General features: G+C 45.5%; 1 protein-coding gene across 1 annotated transcript in view; it reads right to left on the bottom strand.

Moving 5' to 3' along the window:
• RAVER2 (ribonucleoprotein, PTB binding 2) overlaps window positions 1-19,382 on the bottom strand; it is a 40,137-nt gene extending 20,755 nt beyond the window's left edge. Inside the window, exons 1-3 of the mRNA XM_059822225.1 lie at window positions 19,209-19,382; window positions 8,095-8,161; window positions 869-1,338 (exon numbers count right to left, since the gene is read on the bottom strand). Coding sequence (XP_059678208.1) covers window positions 869-1,338; window positions 8,095-8,161; window positions 19,209-19,382 — 711 coding nt within the window. The remainder of the gene's footprint in view (window positions 1-868; window positions 1,339-8,094; window positions 8,162-19,208) is intronic.
• Between the last annotated feature and the right edge of the window lie 671 nt (window positions 19,383-20,053).

Below are 20,053 nucleotides of genomic sequence, written 5' to 3'. Positions count from 1 at the left end.
TGTGATGGCCTGCAGGTGGTCAGACTAGACAGCCTGATGGACCTTCCAGTCTTAGATGCAGAAATTCTCTGTTACTTATCCCTGAAGCTAATCCCTGAGCAGTCTTCCAAGATACTTCAGAAAAAACCCCAAACAACTGAAATCATACCCAACTGCGCGACTATAAAGCAAGCTTCTTTTGACTGCCTGTTTATGGTACCACTGGTCTGCACCACTTCTACGAGCAACATTTTCTTTGTGGTCTACTGTCTCACAAGCCATGAAGATGAGAAAGAAACCTTTACACTTGCAAAAGCTAGTAAGGATCTGCCTCTTCTGTACCTGCAAGCTTTCTTAAAGATGTACCACTTCTATCACTGGCAAGCCCAGCAACTATGAGATCCCAAGCCCATCTCTTCCCCAGTTAGGGAAAAAACACATTAGATACTTGCAGAGGTTTCTTAAATATATGAATTATATACATACATAGATATATTGTCCACCATCTAAACTGTTGCGCTTGTGGTATTCATACACTCTGGTTTTCTTTACTGAGCAATAAACCCATCAGCAACGTTTACTTTAAAAGCTCTCTAAAATACTTCTAAAATTATTTTCAATAAAATACATGAGGAGGGGATGTCTTATAAACATTTTATTGGCGCTTCACGGGAGTGATCTCCTGCAGAATTCTCAGATGACACAGACCAATCACTGCAAACCCATACCAATGAAGCATCTGTACCACATCATATATTGCAATGCAGATGCATAACCATTCACTACTTAAATGAAAAATAAAAGGATAAGACAGCACACAGTGAAGATGCAAATACAGAGCTACTTAAATCATGACCTTGATCTTCCAAAAGACACAAATTCAACATACCTGGCAGAAAACAGGTTTATACTTTAGCGAGAAAGCTTGGATCAGTTCTTTTGAATCAGCGTAGTCTCTCTGAAATTTATCTACACAAAGGCACTTGGAGTGAATAAGATTTGTGGTCAGCTGGTTCACATCCATCCACTGTGCAAAGAGTGTGCTCTCGTCTAACTGTTTCCCCAGAAGTTCCAGTCTCGCCTTTGCAGCAGAGTCCTTCTTCATATATTCCACAAAGCCATAGCCCTTTGAATGGCCAGTAACTTCGTTATAGACCAAAAAACACCTCTCGACATTGCCGTATGCACGCACAAGTTCTTCAAACTCTTCTAACGTAAAAGAAATGGGCAAATTGGTAACGCACAGCAAAGCATCTGTTGGTTGGAGTTGCACGGATATTTCTTTTCCCCGAAGAGAATACTGGTGAAATTTCCGAATCGCGTTTTGAGCCTGCTCTCCATTTAACAGAGTAACGAACGCTGTAAGAGACCAAAAGAAGTTACATCACCTACCACAGCTCCTCTTCAGCTACAGAGGTAATTACCATAGCTTTCCCTCCCCACAAAACCCACCAGTACTAGTCTCAGGAAAAACAGGAGTTTGGGATTTACCCTGAAGATGCAACAGATAGAGAAATATGCTGTAATATATATTTTAAAATCTGGCATTATCAACTGGACATCGTCAGTAATTAACTCAAAGAGTGACTACAGAAACACAGATACACACAACCTCACTACTTGTAACACAACAAAATTTTACGTTTGGGAAACAAAAAGCAATAAAAATTTTCTACTGAAGCCAACACATTACTGATTCTACTGAATTTCATTCATCCATAAATTCTCGCTTTGGGGTTAATCGATTTTTTGGGGGGGTTTTCAGTGCATAAAGTATTTCACACAATCACAGAATCTCAGCCTTGTTGAGGTTGGCAGGGACCTCTGGAGGTCATCTTGTCCAGTCCCTGGCTCAAGCAGGATCACCTAGAGCTGGTTGCGCAGGACTGTGTCCAGATGGGTTCTTAATATCTCCAAGGATAGAGACTCCACAACTGGGTAACATGTGCAGCACTTGGTGACCATCACAGTGAAAAAGTGTTTCCTGATGGTCAGAGGGAAACTCCTGTGGTTCAGTTGGCACCTGTAGCCTCCTAACCTGAGAATTAAAGAGGGTGTAATAGTCTACAGTGAACCAAGCTGAGGGAAGCTAATTAATGTGTTTTCTTTGAGCAACCAACTGAAGTGAACAACACACGGCACTTGCGGGCAAAAACATCAGTTCATTTCAGGGAAAGACAGCCACAAGTCTTGTACTTCATGCAGAGATACCCACAGCATGACAAGCCACACATGACATGCAGGGTTGGGGAGAGGAACACAGCTGTGCACAAAGGGACCTCTACAACACCCACTGTATCTGTGCCCCATCCAGATCCCACAGCCACCTCAAAGGTGCCCACAGCCACAGACAAAGGGAGAGCCACAACACCCGCCACCTCTGGACCATGTCATAGCCCCATAACCTGCTGGAAGGAACACACAGCCACGGACAAAGGCACCTTCGCAACATCCACCGTATCTGTACCCCGACATCATGCTACAGACAGCTAGAAGGTGCCCACAGCCCAGGGCAAAGGAAGAGCTACACCACCCAACACATGTGTACCCCATCCAGGTCCCACAGGGAGCTCAAAGGTGCCCACAGCCATGGACAACGGGAGCACTGCAACACTCACCACCTCTCTACCATGCCATGGTCCCACAGCCAGCGTGGACAAAGGAACCTCTGCGACAAACTCTGTATCCGTAACCTGTTATGATCCCACAGCTACCCAAGAAGTGCCCACACCTGTCAACAAAAGGCAGCTGGACCACTCAATGTATCTGTACCCCATCCAGGGCCCACAGCCACGGACAACGGGAGCGCTGGACCACCCACTGTACCTGTACCCTATCAGCATTCCACAGGCAACTGGAAGGTACGTGCAACCACGGACAAAGGGAGCGCTGCACCATCCACCCTATCTATACCACCTCACGATTTGAGAAATAGTGAGACAGTGCCCATAGCCGTGGAGAAAGGTGGAGTTGTACAACCAAATGCACCTGCACCCCATCCAGGTGCACTGTATCTGTACCCCACCCAGGTCCCACAGGGAGCTCAAATGTGCCCGCAGCCATGGACAACGGGAGCACCGACACACCAACTGCCTCTCTACCACATCATGGTCCCACAAGCAGCTGCAAGGAACACACAGCCATGGACAAGGTGACCTCCACAACACCCACTGTAACTGTACCCTGACATCATCCTACAGCCTACCAGAAGGTGCCCACAGCACAGGGCAAAGGAAGAGCCACACCACCCAATGTATCCTTACCCCACTCAGGTCCCATAGGCAGCTCAAAGGTGCCTGCAGCCATGGACAACGGGAGCACCGACACACCCACCTTACCTGTACCCAGTCATCATCCTACAGACAGCCAGAAGGTGCCCACAGCTGTGGACAAAGGGAGCGCCGCAACACCCACCACCTCTGTAACATGTCACTGTCCCACAACCAGCTGGAAGGAACATGCAGCTGTGCACAAAGGAACCTCTGCAACTAACTCTGTATCCGTACCCTGTTATGACCCCAGAGCTAGACAGAAGGTGCCCACACTCATCGACAAAAGGCATCTGCACCACCCAATGTATCTGTACCCCACCTAGGTCCCACAGGGAGCTCAGAGGTGCCCGCAGACATTGACAACGAGACACACAAAACCAGCCACCTCCGTACCATTTCATAGTCCATAAGCAGCTGGAAGGTACACGCAGCCATGCACAGTGGTAACTCCACAGCACCCTCATTTCTTGTATACCATCGTCAACCTACAGACTGCCAGAAGCTGATCACAGACGTGGACAAGCCAAGCGCCACAACAACCACTACCTCTCTACCATGTCATGGTCCCACAACCAGCTGGAATGTACACACAGCCGTGGACAAGGAGACCTCTGCAACACCGACCATATCTCTACCCTGTCCTCATCCCACAGAAGCCCAAAGGTGGCTAAAGCCATGGGCAAAAGGCAGCCACACTACCCACCGTATCTGTACCTTTTCCAGGTCCCAGAGGCAGCTCAAAGGTGTCCACATCCATGGGAAGTGCTGCAACACCCACCACCTCTGTACCATCTCATGGTCCCCCAAGCAGCTGGAAGAAACACGTAGCCATGAACAAAGGGAGCTCTGTAACACCGACAATATCTGTACCCCAATATCACCCTACAGACAGACAGAAGGTGCCCACAGTCGTGGTCAAAAGCTAGCTGCACCACCCAATGTATCTGTACCACATCCTGGTCACACAGGCAGCTCCAAGGTGCCCACAATCTTGAGCAACAAGAGCACCACAAGACCCACCATATCTCTACCATGTCATGGTCTCACAAGAAGCTGGAAGGAACATGTAGCCGTGGCCAAGGGGACCTCCACAACACCTACCATACCTGTACACTGTCAGCATCCTACAGACAGCCAGAAGGTGCCCATAGCTGTGGTCAAAAGGCAGCCACACCACCCAATTTATCTGAACCCCATCCGTGTCCAACAGGCAGGTCGAAGATGCCCGCAGCCATGGACAAAGGGAGCTCCGTAAAACCCACCGTATTTGTACCCTGTCATGATCATAAAGCCAGCCAGAAGGTGCTCACAGCCACGGGTAGAGGGAGAGCTGTACCACGGATTTTATCTGTACCCCATGCAGGTCCCACAGGCAGCTCGACGGTGCCTGAAGCCATCGACAACAGGAGTGCGGCAACACCCATCACCTCTGTAAAATGTCATGGTCCCACAAGCAGCTGGAATGAACAGTCAGCCATGGACAAGGGGATGTCTTCAACACCCATCACATCTGTACCCTGTCCCTACAGTCAAACAGGAGCACCGCTACACCCACTGTATCTGTACAGTGTCATACAGTGACCCAGAATGTGCCCACACTCGTGAGTAAGGGCAGAACCGCACCACCCACCATATCTGTAACCCCACCCAGGTCCCACAGGCAGCTCAAAGGAGCCCAGAGCCGTAAACAAACGGAACACCCATCCCACTGTACCATGTCATGGTTCTACAAGCAGCTGGAAGAAGCATGCAGCTGTGGACAAAGGAACCTCCACAACACCCACTGTATCTGTACCCTGTCCTCAAGCTACAGACAGCCAGATGGTACCCACACTCGAGGACATAAGGCAACCACATCATCCACTTTATCTGTACCCCATCCAGGTTCCACAGGCAGCTCAATGGTTCCCAGAGCCGTGGACAACGGGACTGCCAGAACACCCGCTGCACCTGTACCCTGTCATCATCCCACACGTAACTGGAAGGTACGTGCAACCACAGACAAGGGGAGCCCTGTACCATCCACCCTATCTATACCACCTCATGATTCGAGAGATAGCCAGAAGTTGCCCATAGCCGTGGGCAAAGGGATAGCCAGGCCACCCACTGTACCTGCACCCCATACAGGTCCCACAGGCAGCTCAAAGGTGCCCACAGCCACAGGCAAAGGGAGAGCCACAACACCCGCCACCTCTGGGCCATGTCATAGTCCCTCAAGTGGGTGGAAGGATCACGCAGCCATGGACAAAGTGACCTCTGCAACATCCACTGTATCTGTACACTGACATCATCCTACTGACAGCCAGAAGACACCCAAACGTGGTAAAAAGGCAGACGCACCACCCACCGTATCTGTACCCCATCCAGGTCCCACAGCCACCTCAAAGGTGCCCACAGCCTTGGACGAAGGGAGCGCCGCAACACCCACCACCTCCGTACCATGTCATGGCCCCACAAGCAGCTGGAAGGAACACGCAGCTATGGACAAAGGGAGCGCTGCAACACCCGTCGTATTTGTATCGCATCATCATCCCACAGGTAACTGACGGTTCATGCACCCGTGCACAAATGGAGCGCTGTACCACCCACTGTATCATTACCACCTCATGGTCTTAGAGCCAACCAGAAAGTGCTAACACGTTCTTACGTGAGTTAATAATCATTAGTTACAATGGTCTAAACAAGGATTTTTAATGAAAACACAAACATCTACAGAATGTTTTAAAGCAAGTTATTGTCTGTAGCAGTTTATAAAGCAAACGAAGCAAGTATAATCTTGGTGTCATGCACATAATATTTGAGATCTCAGTTTTGCTGTTCTAGTCAAATTACTGTTGTTATGAATCCTGCAAGCAATTAGTTTGTACTAACATACAAACAATGCCTTTGCAGCGGGTTTTACAATCCGTCGTAACCGAAGAGATGTATCGGTGATCAGACAAAGATGAGACGGCGTGGAAATCAGCAACCTCGTTCTCAAACTGATTAAAATTTGCCTGGGTAATCTACATTATTTTGCTCTCCAGTATTCTGACACAGCATCACATATTTTGCTAACAGGATACTATTTGGTATTCTAAGAATAGTTACATAGAAGATATGGATAGAAGACAATGCTGTTTAAAAATACTGTTATTTTTTTTTTATGATAAAAACTTTTTTCCCCAATGTTTTGAGGTTGTTTAGGGCTACTTCCCTGAGTTTATCATTAATCTTGAATTACTTTGTGTAATCAAGTGAAAACATTGTTTTTACTCAGTAGAATTTAAGAAGATCTGATTGGAAACACCTACAGAGCTCTACAAAGTTCCGATTATGTCCATTAAAAATAAAAAGTCATTAACTCTATCTAATAAAAAAAACCCCACAAAAATAAAATCAATACAAATGGAGTTCCTTACACAAATAGTTCGCACTACAATACGCACGTCCATCTTTCGGGTGGATGACTGTTCTGTTGTGTCAGTACTTACTTGGCCAAGACAGAATAAATACATGTAAACACCCACAGACACAGTCAAAATCACCAGCAGAACTTTTGCTTTTTGCACAGCAAAACTTTTAAAACCAAAAATAATCTGCAATATGAAGAACATGAGTAGGAAGAGCTGAGAGGCTCGAGAACTTTGTGGATTGTATAGCAACATGTTAAGATTCTGTGACATTAGGGCCTCCAAACACAGTTTTAAAGCCTTCATGAACACAGAGGTAATTTAATCTATCCAAATGAGAAGCCAAGAAAAAATAAACCACCTACAGTGTATTCCAGTCACGAAAATTTGCAGAGGCATGCAGTAAAACATACAAAAATTCACATGAACAGGCAAAGTACTATGTATATCTACGTATACACAGACACACATGTATACGCTCTAAAAACAACACAAATACATACACAGTAAAAAAATAGTTATATATGAGAGCATCTAGATTAAATGAAAAAATTCATCCTTCTCTTACTCTTTCCAAGTGTTTTCAAATATTTCTCATCACACTGAACAGAGACGTTCAGTCCGTTGTTAGATAGCAGACTATAGCATCTCACAAACGTAGTGGCCTTATTTCACATTCAGAAATCAAATTTGCAAGATAATGGGACACAAAAACACAAATTTTTGCTCCTTAGAGGCAGGTGTCAAGAAACACCATTATCCTCACAAAATCCTGACAGAAATCTATCACAGCTACCACACTAAGATTTTGTCCTGGAAACCAAGGCTGCCTCAGGAGAGAGCTCAGGCTGTGGGACCTATGGTGATTTGGAAGGACAGGAATGTGCAGAGAAATATTTGTCCATTTCTGTACCTCACAAGTGCTAAAAATCTGTGAATCCCCTATTTAGAGAATTAATTTGTAAATGGAGGATCAGGCTTAAAGAATTCAGGATTTAATTCAGGACAACATTTCCTTCAAAGACTTAAGTATTCCTTTAATAAATTGCTTCTGGCTTATATTACCTGACACAAATGCATCTGGAGCTAGGTACATTTTCCTCTGATCATGTCATAGCACATGTGGTTTACCCTAAGAGAGGCCTCAGGCCTAGTTTTTCAAAGGAAATCAGACAGTTGAGATTAGCTTTGTCCGAATGAGACACTCACTAAGGGAATAGGCCTGAGAGGTACCACAGGGGACCAACCTACTTCTGGCCAACATCAGTGAAGTTTCCAGCTCTCCATTGGCTTCAGTAGAAGGTGACAAACTATGCAGCCAAAAAAGGCACTGAGGGACAATCAAGCTATGTGACGACACAGAACTTGATGACTTCATACATGGCAGATGTTCCTCACTAGTTTCATCACAGAATTGAAACGTATGACACTGGAAGATTTTAAGTTCTTACCTGTTCTTTTATTTCTGTCCACATAACAATACTTGATTTCATAATCTTTAAATAAGTCATGGATTTCCTGAAAGAGAGAAGTACAAGTAACATCAGATAAATAATTCACCAGACCAAATAAGTGCATAAATTCATCTTCATTAAAAAATACCAAACTAAACTTCCCAATAAACAGAAAATCTCACCATAGAAACACTATCAAATATTTGTTTTTAAAAGAGCTGGTTATACTACTGCAGCAATGTTTTTATCTCATATAAAAAACTGGCTTACTGAATTTGATTAATTTATTTTTCATTATATAAAGTCACATAAGCACAACGGGGTGTCCTGTTGACTGTCTTTTCATAAAGATGAATAACGCCACAGTTAATTAAGTAACAAAACCCCCACAATTTCTCCGAAGTACAGCTAGCATAGTTAAAATACCACACAGACAAGAAATACTGGCAACACCACATCATGCAGTTTACTGAGGGCAGGCAATGCTGTCATAAAATGTAACAGTTGCTTTAGTTTCCTATAACTGCTCAAGTTCACTTTAACAGATTTTCACTCTTTTAATAATGAACATTCTTTCAACCAGCAGATAATTGTGCCCAGAATACCCCCTGGAAAGTATCCTCTATCAATTACTGCACAGATGCTCGACGAAGAATCAATCTGAAGAGCATTATTTGCTCCCACTAATTAATGGGGAGAGAACAGGGGTGTGGGAGGGGTAGGGTAGAAGCAAGTGTTAAGTGGTGTGTACCAGTTTGCTACAGCTACTCCCCAACAAGAGCAAGGTGTATGCACGTGCCCCATGAAAACCACGAAGAATTATCAGTTCAGTGGTGAGAATGCAGAAATGAACATTAATCATCCCCAAGAAGAAACTATGAGTAGTAACCTGGATATATGTATTTTTTTACTTGGATAAGTCCCATACATGATAGCGAAAGACCACCTGAGTAAGCAAAAAGATCAACCAACTCTGACTGAAAGTTTAATTGCAGACAATTTCCAGTAGCCCACTCTACTGGCCAGTTTTCTAATTGAATATATATAGCCTAGAGGTTAATTAGGTTCTCCATGACTGGTATCAGGTGTATATCTGTTAGTCAAGCGAGCACCAATCTCTAGTTTCACTAGTTAACAGCTGTCAAATACTACATTAATAAAATATGGCAGCGTTTCTCAAGCTACCAGCCATCTTCGAATCAGATGTGATAAGGATGTGGTTTCTGAAAAGCAAAATACGCCAGGCACAATTCAAAGATTCAAGTCAGGTAGGCGATTTGACTGTGGACATCTCTCTAATGAGAATTAGACGGTAGTTCATTCTCAGTCATGAGAGACTGAGAAGACACTTTCTGCACAGTTTTGTACAGCTCAGCTGTACTGCGGCACTGAAGACTCTAAAGAAGTTATTCCTATCCCACTTAGAAAAAGGGGGACATACTTAGCTTTTTTATTTCCTGTATTATTTTACAAGAGTAACACTTAAAGTTTTATATGATGATTAAGTAGCAGGAAATATTATTTCAAACAGCTCTGAACACTCTTTTGAAAGTCGTCTGTGAATCAGATGATTCCACATGATTTCGCAGTAACTGAAACTTTAATTGGGAGGGAAAATAGCCTGTAGTGAACATATATTGGTGGGATAATCACGAGGTCTCATGTAAAAAATGATGAGAACATAAGGAAGATTTTAAATGAAAACCTAATTTAAGCAAAGTAATTTTAGTAAAGATTTTAACACCAATTTCCACAGGTTGTTGCAAACACTGCCACATTTGTGCAACGGGCTCTTGCAGGAAGGTGCTTGTTCTTGTGCTCTCACGGCCCCCATGGCAGGGCTGAGACCTTTACCTGTGCAACTGGGTTTGTGTAGTATTTCAGTGAAAGCACTATTCACATAAAGACTGTGACAATTTACAAAAATAAAACACATCAAGCCAACTCTTAAGCAAATGTATACTCCTTCAAATTAAACAGGTATCTGTTTATATCTGTAAATATCTGTGTACACTAGACTAAGATTCTTCATAATATTTTCAGAATTACTTAGCTGGCTTTTGAACTCGGCACTTCTCTAAACTTTACCTTCGAGGTAATGTGTGGACGAGGCATTGTGGGACATGGTTTAGTGGGCATGGTGATATTAGCTGCTGGTTGGACTTGATGATCTTACAGGTCTTTTCCAACCTTAGTGATCTGTGATATCTTTCAACACTTAAGTCTGTTAGGAAAGAACAAACACTACTACCGTTTTAATGTTGTTAACAGTTTCTATTCCCGACAGCTCAGAGCAGAACTGTCAGGGAAAGCAACACCACCACTTTACCCGCTGTTCCTAACCAGGTTCAGCTGTGCACCACCAAACATCATGCACCAACAGCACTGAACATAGCTGGCCCCTTTGGTGTAAGCAGTTACCCGGTATTTGGGCTAGGAAGGAATGTTTACTCTGAGAGGAGAAAGGGGTCATCCAAGTCAGGTATATTCTCTGGTGCGACCCTATTAACTTGCAAGGAATGTAAGCAGAGGGCTGTTTCCCTGAGCACAGCAGAAACAAACAGCCACAGTTCGCTCCCCGTTCCCAACCTCCCGGCAGCCTGCTGGCTGATGCACTCGGGGAGCCCGGCCTCCGCACCCCCAGCCCAGCTACATCAGCCTTCTCCCCATGTCAGGATCTACCACCATCACTACACACACCCATGGAGAAGCCGTCAGCCCCTACACACACTCTGTGGCAAGAAAACCTTTCGCCCTCCCTGAGTCATTGACTTCTGCTGGGCAGCCACACTAGAAAGGCAATGCAAGCGCTCACCATTTATCACGCGAGGTTTAGCAAAGCAGTAGTAATAAACCCAGTGGTGGTACCACACGTGAGCAGCAGCTTCCATGCCCAGCTGCCACCACTTTGCCCACACTCACAATAGCCACATACAAACCATCTGTTACAGAATCATTAAGGTTGGAAAAGACCTGTCAGATCACCAAGTCCAACCACCACCCCAACCCCACCATGCCCACTAAACCATGTCCCGCAGTGCCACGTCCACACCTTCCTTGAACACCTCCAGCGATGGGGACTCCACCACCTCCCTGGGCAGCCTCTTCCAATGCTTCACCACTCTCTCGGGAAAGAAATTTCTCCTAATATCCAGCCTGAACCTCCCCTGGCACAACTTGAGGCCATCTCCTCTTGTCCTGTCACTCTTCTCTTGGAGAAGAGACCAACACCCAGCTCTCTGTAACCCCCTTTCAGGGAGTTGTAGAGAACGATGAGGTCTCCCCTCAGCCTCCTCTTCTCCAGACTGAACAACCCCAGCTCCCTCAGCCGCTCAGGCTTGTTGACCAAGCCTGGCCACTATTAGTATTTTTTCCACATAACATTTACAAAATTGCTTCTCCTAAAGTATTTTTTCCTCTTTTATAAATGAATTAATCTACTAGTCTAAAAAAAAAAGGTGACTGACAATTACCACAATCATCATTTAACTGCATCGTATTAAGTCTAAACAAAATAGCAACATCCACTAACATGGAGAAGGTCTAGCTGCCGTGAGTGTCACGCACTGAAGGTCAGGCTAGACTATAATATTTTGACAACAAAAATTGTAAGCAGTTATAAAGCTATCTGGCAGACATACAACAGTCATGGATCCCATGAAGTTTCCAACACAAACACCGTTTATACCGGTGCCTATCTTGGCCCTTAATTACTGCACTCCTAGGGTTGACTTGTAGTTGGCTCCTGAACCAGATGTAAAACTCAGCAGCAACTCTTGGGCACCGAGGTGTGTTTGTATGTGAGCAAAGTCCCCGCCAGGCAGCTCCCGGGGGCTGCGTCCCTGGTCAAAGCAAGGATGGTACGTACCGCAGAAACAGAGAGGAGGAGAGAAAACAGAGCGAGCTTGCTCACAGTAACAGCACTTGCATAAACACACGGGCCATGCCAGCAGCTCTAACCAAACATCTTGGAACAGAAATGTAACCAATAATGCTTAGCTTAATACAGCCCCTTAAACCTTCAGAGTTCTTAAAAACAGACTTTGAAAGCTAGTTAACCTTATCATCAGTAAAAATTAAAATCCGAACTAGAAAATAATCAGTTCATACTTTAAAATTAGCAGAAAAAGCAACCCCAAATATATTAAAGGGAGTTTAGGAGAAACCACTAGTAAACACAGGCTGAATGTACTTTAAAAATTTATTATTTACTACTGTAAGAAATGTGGTCTTGAAATACTTCAGTTCTTGGCCTGTCCTGTCTTGTCTCGGGTAGAAAAAACTGTCAACAGGAGTTTTTACCACATACCATCGATTTCAAATTTGCATCTCTCAAAGGGAAAGAATGCCTTCCTTAGAGAGGATCTGTCTTTATGCTTTATTACCTGCATTTTTTTTAAAAGCAAACAAGAAAGGGAGTCATTAACAGGCACATTTGCCCTATTTATCAAATTAGTAAAGGTCAACGTATTATTTCTAATAAAATCAGCTTTTCACACCCAGGATCTCATAGTACAAGAAAAGAAATATGCAAGAAATATTCAGTTATCACCTGGAACAATACACCAGGTATATAAAGTCTACAGCACCCTAAAGCCAAGTATTTTTCTCTCTCTAGATGTAATACTGAATTATGTTATTCTGACAACAAAAATGTTTAACAATTGTAATGGTGCCTGGCCAGATTTCTACAGTAAGCTTTAGTGGCGTTTCCAATATAAACACTGTACAAGCCTGGTCTGTAACTTGGCTCGCAGTAGTAGCTGGAGGCCTAAACTCCACATGCATATTCTTGAAATGGGAATCAATTATGTTTTAAGTAGTTGAACTAAATAACATGTTTGGCTAACCAAGAAGTTTTAACTCATCTCATAACTAAAAAATAGTTTGTTTTCATTTGTGCAGGCAGAGCAGGAAAGAGGAGGACTTCTCAGGAAAAAGCTTTACATTTACAAATGATATAATGGGGTGTTCATTTAATTCAAATTTTAGACCACTAAATCTTTGAGTCCATGACATGACACAGGGATTTCACTGCAAATATATATAAAAAAAAAGTCTGCTGTGGAAAAAAAAAAAAAAGGTAGTAAGCAAGAGACCATCAACACAGTTTAAAATAATAATCTGTTACTGAGGGAAAATCCCAGGGCCTCTGTTGGAGAGTAAGAAGTGGAGTCCACAGCACCAACAAGAGGGTTAGATAACAAAGCACAAGGACTGGTGCAAAGTGCAATTTTAAACACCTCCTGTCTACTAATGACCACAGAGGTAGGGGGTCCTCAAATTTTCACCAACTGGGCATCAAGTGCCAGATAAATCCTCCCTTGCTCCTACCAAGCAAAATTTCAGACAGAGATTGGGCTCACCATACCATATAGTTAAGTTCTCTTCCTTGACAAATTTTCAAGGTTTTTTTCAATGTTGCCTTAAAGAAAGTTCTTAGATGAGCAATGGCTGTGGGATCAAGTCTAAGATGTATAGCAGCTGTCCACCTGCCCAGGCATCCTGGAACAGTGAGGACTGATGTGGACCCTAAGGCTTTTGCTCAGCACATTCCCTCTTCACTTCCACAAACAGTCACAAACTATGAAACTTGAAATAAAATCAAGCCTGTAATTCTAGGCCATAAACTGCCTTTGGGGTGAACCTTTTAACTGAGAATTGACTCTCACTTTTGTAAGACCATACCGTCCAAAGATCTTCAGTAAAGTAATATAAGTAAATGTTGTCATTAAAAGAACAACAGTTTCTCAATAGACTTATGATGGACAGGGATTGAAAAACGTATTTCTCCATTCTTCCAGAGACATATTAGTGTGTTAGTAAGAGGAACACTATGGGACTGGAAATTAATTTCATCATCCTGGGTATACTGGGTGCTATGCAAGCTAAATGAAAGATAAAAAAAAAACAGAAGACGTAACATGAGAGAGCAAGAGCACAAAGCAAAAGAAAAGCAATAAAAACAATCAAAAAGCATATACATCCTAAGGCATGAGAGCTACTCAGTATCCAGCAAGTATGCCTTTCATGTTCAGTCAGTGTGACAGAGGACTAACTAAAACACAAAGGCCCCTTCTACTTAAACGTCTGGCATACAACAGATTGGGAGAGAGTACTTCCTCAAATCATCACAGTTCATTAAAGGCTTTCGATCAAAAAGGAACAAGGAAAAATTGTGGCTAATCCAGGGAGAAAGAAGGAAAAAAAGAAAAACCCCACAACCCTACCAGAAATAGCATCATCCTAAGTAGTGATTTGTCTTTTGATCAGGAACAGACACCGGTAAAAAAAAACTGGATGGGTACATCAGGTCCCAAAACACAAAATAAATCCCCATCCCAGGTGGACTGCACCAGTTTCTTATCAACACCTAAATGTTTCATCTTTCTTTAGATTCTGTCATGCCAAAAAAGAACTACAGGGTATTAAAATAATTAATCAGCCCTACTTTACTTCATGTCCTACATTGAAGTAGAACATCCCCTCTATAAGATTTATTTTCTAGCCTCAGATGTTGAAGGAGAAAAGCAGAAATGTGAATGTAATATGGTGGCATTTAAAGATAATCAAGCACAGAAAGAAAATGGTTGAAAGCAAGCGCATCTTCCACAGCACTGGCTCCTTAGCTGCCAAGAGGGGAATCAAAAAGTGGACAGCCCTCATTGGTCAGCTAATCTTAGCAGTGAAGACTGGAGATGTTGCTACAAATCTCAGTAATGATTAGCAAGACAGATAGCCCAAGGTCTATTCTTTCCAACAGCAATTCCATGGGATCCGAACTGGTATGCCAGGGCACCCGACTGCTGATTACGTCACAGTTACGAGCTACTGCTCCCATGGAAGTTAATCAGACATAAATAAGGAACCACTAACAGTGAAAAAAAAATGACTTGGGGGAAATCAAAAACAATTCTTCTAATCTGTTGGGGTAATTACAAAAACCAAAACAAACATAAGCTGACTTGCCATACAATACTCCAGCAAAATAAAACTTCCCATTTGGTAAGGTACAACTTCACTTACGCTCTGGTCATCATGAAGTTCTTGGCATCTCTTTATCAGCAAAGGAGAGAAGTAGTTACCGTTTCCTTCCCTCCCTCTGCCCAGAGCAGTCCTCCTGCCTCCCTGAGCACTCAGAGCAGTTTTACGATCGTTCCAAGGACCTTCAATTTGCGATGCATGCCTTTGAACACTGCACTTTCAACATCGTACTCGATTGTGTTCCTTGCTATTGAAATGGATTAGTTGGTTCATCAGAGATGACGGTTGAGGGAGATGCACGCACAACAAGGCAATCGCAAGAGACATCCCACCTAGAGATTGCTAATCCATTGCCAAGCGCTGACCAGAATGAAACGAACGACTACAACCAAGCTTACCTTTAAGTCTCTTTGCAAAGATTCCTGATATAAGCATCAGTCTTATCACAACATTGCATCAGAGGATATTAATGCTAACAAGAACAGACCCACTCTCTGACATTTTTCAAAAAGACCACCGAGACCAATGGGGCAATCTTGCCCCCTAAGTAGAACCAAATACTGAGCCTATTTTTCATACAGTTTGCATATAGCTGTAATGATAGAAAAACATCGGATTGAGGGAGGGAAAACACGACATTAGTTAAGACAGGAGTTGATCTGGTAAGCTGTTTTACTCACAACACTGACCCAACTAAGAGGAATCAGTCAGAGCAGTAACAAGTGCATTTCTATGTAATTTTATAGGTTCAGCAATCTAAAAAGTAACAACAGTACTGCTGTACAGATATCAATGGTGCTTCATCTCTAGATTTAGAGAGTCATAGCAACAGCGTATGTCCATTTTTAGGTCATTATCACACCACATGTTTGATAATATGCACAGTCCAGGTACTGTGCTGGACGAATCAGACGAGGACGAGTATGTAGAACTACCTGGCAAGTCTGGAAGACTCCACTGTGACAGGTCAGTACAAAATCGACAACTAAACAGTAAATGGAGACTTGGCCTTCAAGAACAGTGAAGGTGCTAATAAAAACGTTTACCACAGATGTGTCACAAAAATACCTTTCTCCATAGCTGTAGTGAGAGAATTGCTTTAAGAACTACTAATCCTGCACGTACATATTTGCAGACTGAGCTATAAAGCCCAATGCAGAAAGGATCTTTTTGACTTAATTTTGACTTAATTTCTTCCCCCCTTTGGATTTGTTTCATACTGACACTCAACGAAAAAGGCTCGTGAGGGAATGCTGACTTACTTGGTGTGACAGACTGCAAAGTGCTTTCTTCAGGCTGTCCTTCTTCCTGAAAACAGGCTCGGGATTTCCTTAGGAACACAGATCTTGCCAAACGCATTTAGAGGGAAATCCCACTTGCCAAGATTCAAACATGGGCAACCTTTGCCCCTTAACAACAGTCACGCAGCACCTAAAGTTCTGAACGCTTCTGACACTTACAGATCTGTTTGTTTGGTTTCTAAGACTACAAACCTGCGGTACCCTGTTTCTGGTTCAGAAACTTCATGGCTAAGGTACATTTCTTCTGGGGCCTTAAGAGTAATATTTTTTTAAAATTCAGCTTAACACAGGTGGAACTCCAAAGGCAACAGAAGATTACAAGTACAATAATTTAAAAAGTTAATATGTAGCTACAACTGGCAGAGGAAAATGTTCGTTACCTAATTTCACCTGAAAAAAAAAAAAAGGAGTTTTGTTCTCATTCTGAAAATTATGAACCTTCTGACAAAACTGAGCATCTCCAACAATCTATATCAGCAGAAGAACCATTTCTCATTTGAAAACCATTTCAGTAAATCTTAGCCTCACTCTTCAACATAGTAACAATGAATGATAGCCAAACCCAACATCCCAATGATTAGAGACAAATAATTACATTTATTAAAACCTATTCTGGAAGACTTTGCTGCATTTTAACGATGTTCATCTCTTTCTTGATGGCGAATAAATTGGCCAGGTTAGCAACAGTTTATCTGATTTTACTTGGCTAACCAATCATTTCAAGAAGAAAAGGGCAGACAAAACACCTCTGCACACCGTTTACCAAGGGTGTTAATTTGAAATAAGAAATGTTACATTTCATGGTAATTTTTGGAAATGCATGACAGCCAAATACACAGGTATGCTTAACATGCCTGACCACAAACATACTTCTCCTTTCCAAAACTGCTCCAGGACAGAAACTTCCTCTCTATTGCACGACTATTCTGCCTTTACATGCCAACACCAATAGCTCAACGATGTTAAAAACTAAAATGACATCTTTTGAAACTGTATTTCAGGATCTGTACATGGTGGTAGTTCTAGGCTAGCAACAGGTGAACATCAGAACCTTATATACGGAGAAAAAAGCATCTAAGTGCTACTTTTAAGTCATCAAAACAAAATGGCAAACTTCCAAAATACTGTGTGGCTGCCAAACTGGACCTTCACACTAATATTTCCCTATAGCATTCTTTGTCTGACCGAGCAATGCCAAACTTGATGGCTTCCATATAGGCGAGGTGTGCTTTTAACCAGTCCACATGCGAGTTCATGAAGTACCTGGCTGCGTGCAACAGGAGCAAGTAACACAACTGTTCGAGTGTCGGACAAAGCAATCCTGTTCCAGCTATCCGCAGCAAGCATCTTGTGATACGCCAGTAAGCCCTCTCTGTCAACACAGTCACGCGTGATGGCTTCTTGAAGAGACGATGAAGATTAGCAGCATTTTCCAAGTTGTGAGTTTGCTATTGATTAGGTCGTTAGGTGGTGAGGCTCAGTGTGTAAATCATCGTGCAGGATCACAGCAAAACTGCCGTTTCTAAAACTCTTAACTACCTCCAATCGCACTACAGCGCGGCCAAACAGACCGAAAGGCGCCATATACGTGAGAACAAAACATCAAGAAGTGCAGTGGCAAGCAAGCTCTGTACTCTGGATCAAATTACACCGATCGCTGAAAGATTCTCTCTAAAATGAATAGTCCCTTTCTACCGGAGGTATGGAGAAAATAACAATCTTCACGTGATGCACTTACCCGCAGGTAGCAGAATTGCCTGTGCTTTAGAAAGAGAGGGGATGAGACACAAGGAGTGGTTTAGAACAAAAGCTGTAATTACATTTTTTTTTATACTTGCGCATCAAGTTGAATATTTGGAGCTGGTAAAGATCCGGTGACTGTGCAACTAAATCACCTCAAAATCTGACTCACAAGCATTAGGTTTAAGAGTTCACCGATCTTCTCCTCTGAACTGGAGTAATGTGAGCGGAATTTTCCTAAACCACCAACAGATTGCGGAAAACCACTTTCACTGACTACGCTCTGCTCACCTCAGGAAAAAAAAAAAAAACAAACACCAAAAACACAGGCTTGAAGCTTTTTAACTTTGCTTTTACACGGAAATTGGATGCGTTACAGGACCGTAAAATCGCCCTACCTGTCTGGACACGGCAAGTGCACAGGTGCCACCTCTCGAGTACCGCTAAGGGGCCGCGCACCGGCCGGCGGTCACGCAGGGCTATCAGCGCACTCATTAGCCTTGCTGATTCGCACAGCTCGCTGCCGGCGTGCAGAAAAACCGCCCTGCCCCTCACAGACCCCCCGGCTCTGCCCCGGGACGGAGGCTGCTCCCTCACGCCCTGAGGCCCGGCCCCGCGGCTCCCACAGGCGGGCAGGTAACGGCGGGCACCCGCCCCCCGCGCGGCGGAGCCGTGCCCTGCCCTGCCCGCCCGCCCGCCCGCCGTCGCCCCCCGCGGATGAGGGCGACAGTTCCCGCCGGGGGGAGGACGAGCTGGAGCCGCGCTCCGCCGGCACCGCGGCTACCGGCGGTAACAAAGCCGTCTGCCAAAGAAGGCGTCGGGAGGAGAAGCCCGAGCGGACCCGCGGGGGGACGAAGGGAAGCTGCAGCCCCCGAATCCGCCCCCACGCCGGCGACGAGAGCAAACGCGGGCCGCCGGGCAGCCCCGCGCCCCCCTCACGCCGGCGCTGGGGAGCGGCTCCCCCCGCGGCACTCCAGGCGCTCCCCCGGCCCGGGACGGGCCCCCCGCCCCCAGGCACGGCCCGCCTGAGGCGCCGGCGGGAGCGCGCCACGCCGCCGGCCGGCTGAGGGGAGGCGGCGGCCGTACCTGGCTGCTGCTCTCGGCCGGCAGGTTCCTCAGCAGGATCTTGCGCCTGTTGCTCAGCTCCCGGCGGGTGCTCGCCAGGCGCCTCGCCACCTCCTCGGGGCCCAGCGGCGGCGGCCGAGCCCCGCGCGGCGGCTCCGCGGGCAGCTCCGCGCCGCGCTCGGCCGCTGCCGCCATCTTGCAGAGCGAGCCGGGGGAGCCGCGGCGGTGGGCGGGCGGGCGGCGGCGGCGGCGGGGGAGCCGCGGGGCACGGCACGGCACGGCCCGCCGGCGGGGCGCGGGGAACCACGCCAGGCCCCGCCGCGCTCCCCGCCCCCGGCCCGCCCCGCTAACTGGCCGCGCCCGCCGCCCCCTCCTACCCCGGGGAGGCTGAAGTCGGCGGAGGCCCGCGGAGCCCCTGCCGGGGAGCCCCATGAGGGGGCGGCGGGCTCGGCCTCCCCGCCAGCCCCGGAGGGACGCCCCGGTGCCGCACAAAGGCGGTGAAAGGGGCACACATCCCCTGTGAGGGGAGAAGGAGAACGAGGGGGAGCGGAGCACACTGGAGCGGAGCTCGGTAGTGCACGGAGCGGCCTCAGGCTGCGAACCTCTTCGGGCTGTGTGGGGGTAAACGGGGATCAGAGGGTGAATTTTCATCCCCACAGTAACACATCTCGAGTCAGGTTTTAGGGAGGGACTTGAGCACTCACAAGGAAAGTTTGGGGCTGGTTTACGAGGGAAATGACACCAAGAACCATCGTGACAGAGGTGCCTCAAGGAGGCCAAGGCCTGGACACCGGCCCTCTCCCTCAGTGAGGCACGATGTGGCTCATCGCTCCCAGCAGGTATCGTTTCCCCAAAGTCCCACTGTC

The sequence above is a fragment of the Gavia stellata genome, chromosome 10 (genome assembly GCF_030936135.1).
Source record: "Gavia stellata isolate bGavSte3 chromosome 10, bGavSte3.hap2, whole genome shotgun sequence".
Classification (NCBI taxonomy): Eukaryota; Metazoa; Chordata; class Aves; order Gaviiformes; family Gaviidae; genus Gavia; species Gavia stellata.
The sequence above is the reverse complement of the archived record's forward strand: the minus strand, read 5'-3'. Positions and strand labels throughout refer to the sequence as shown.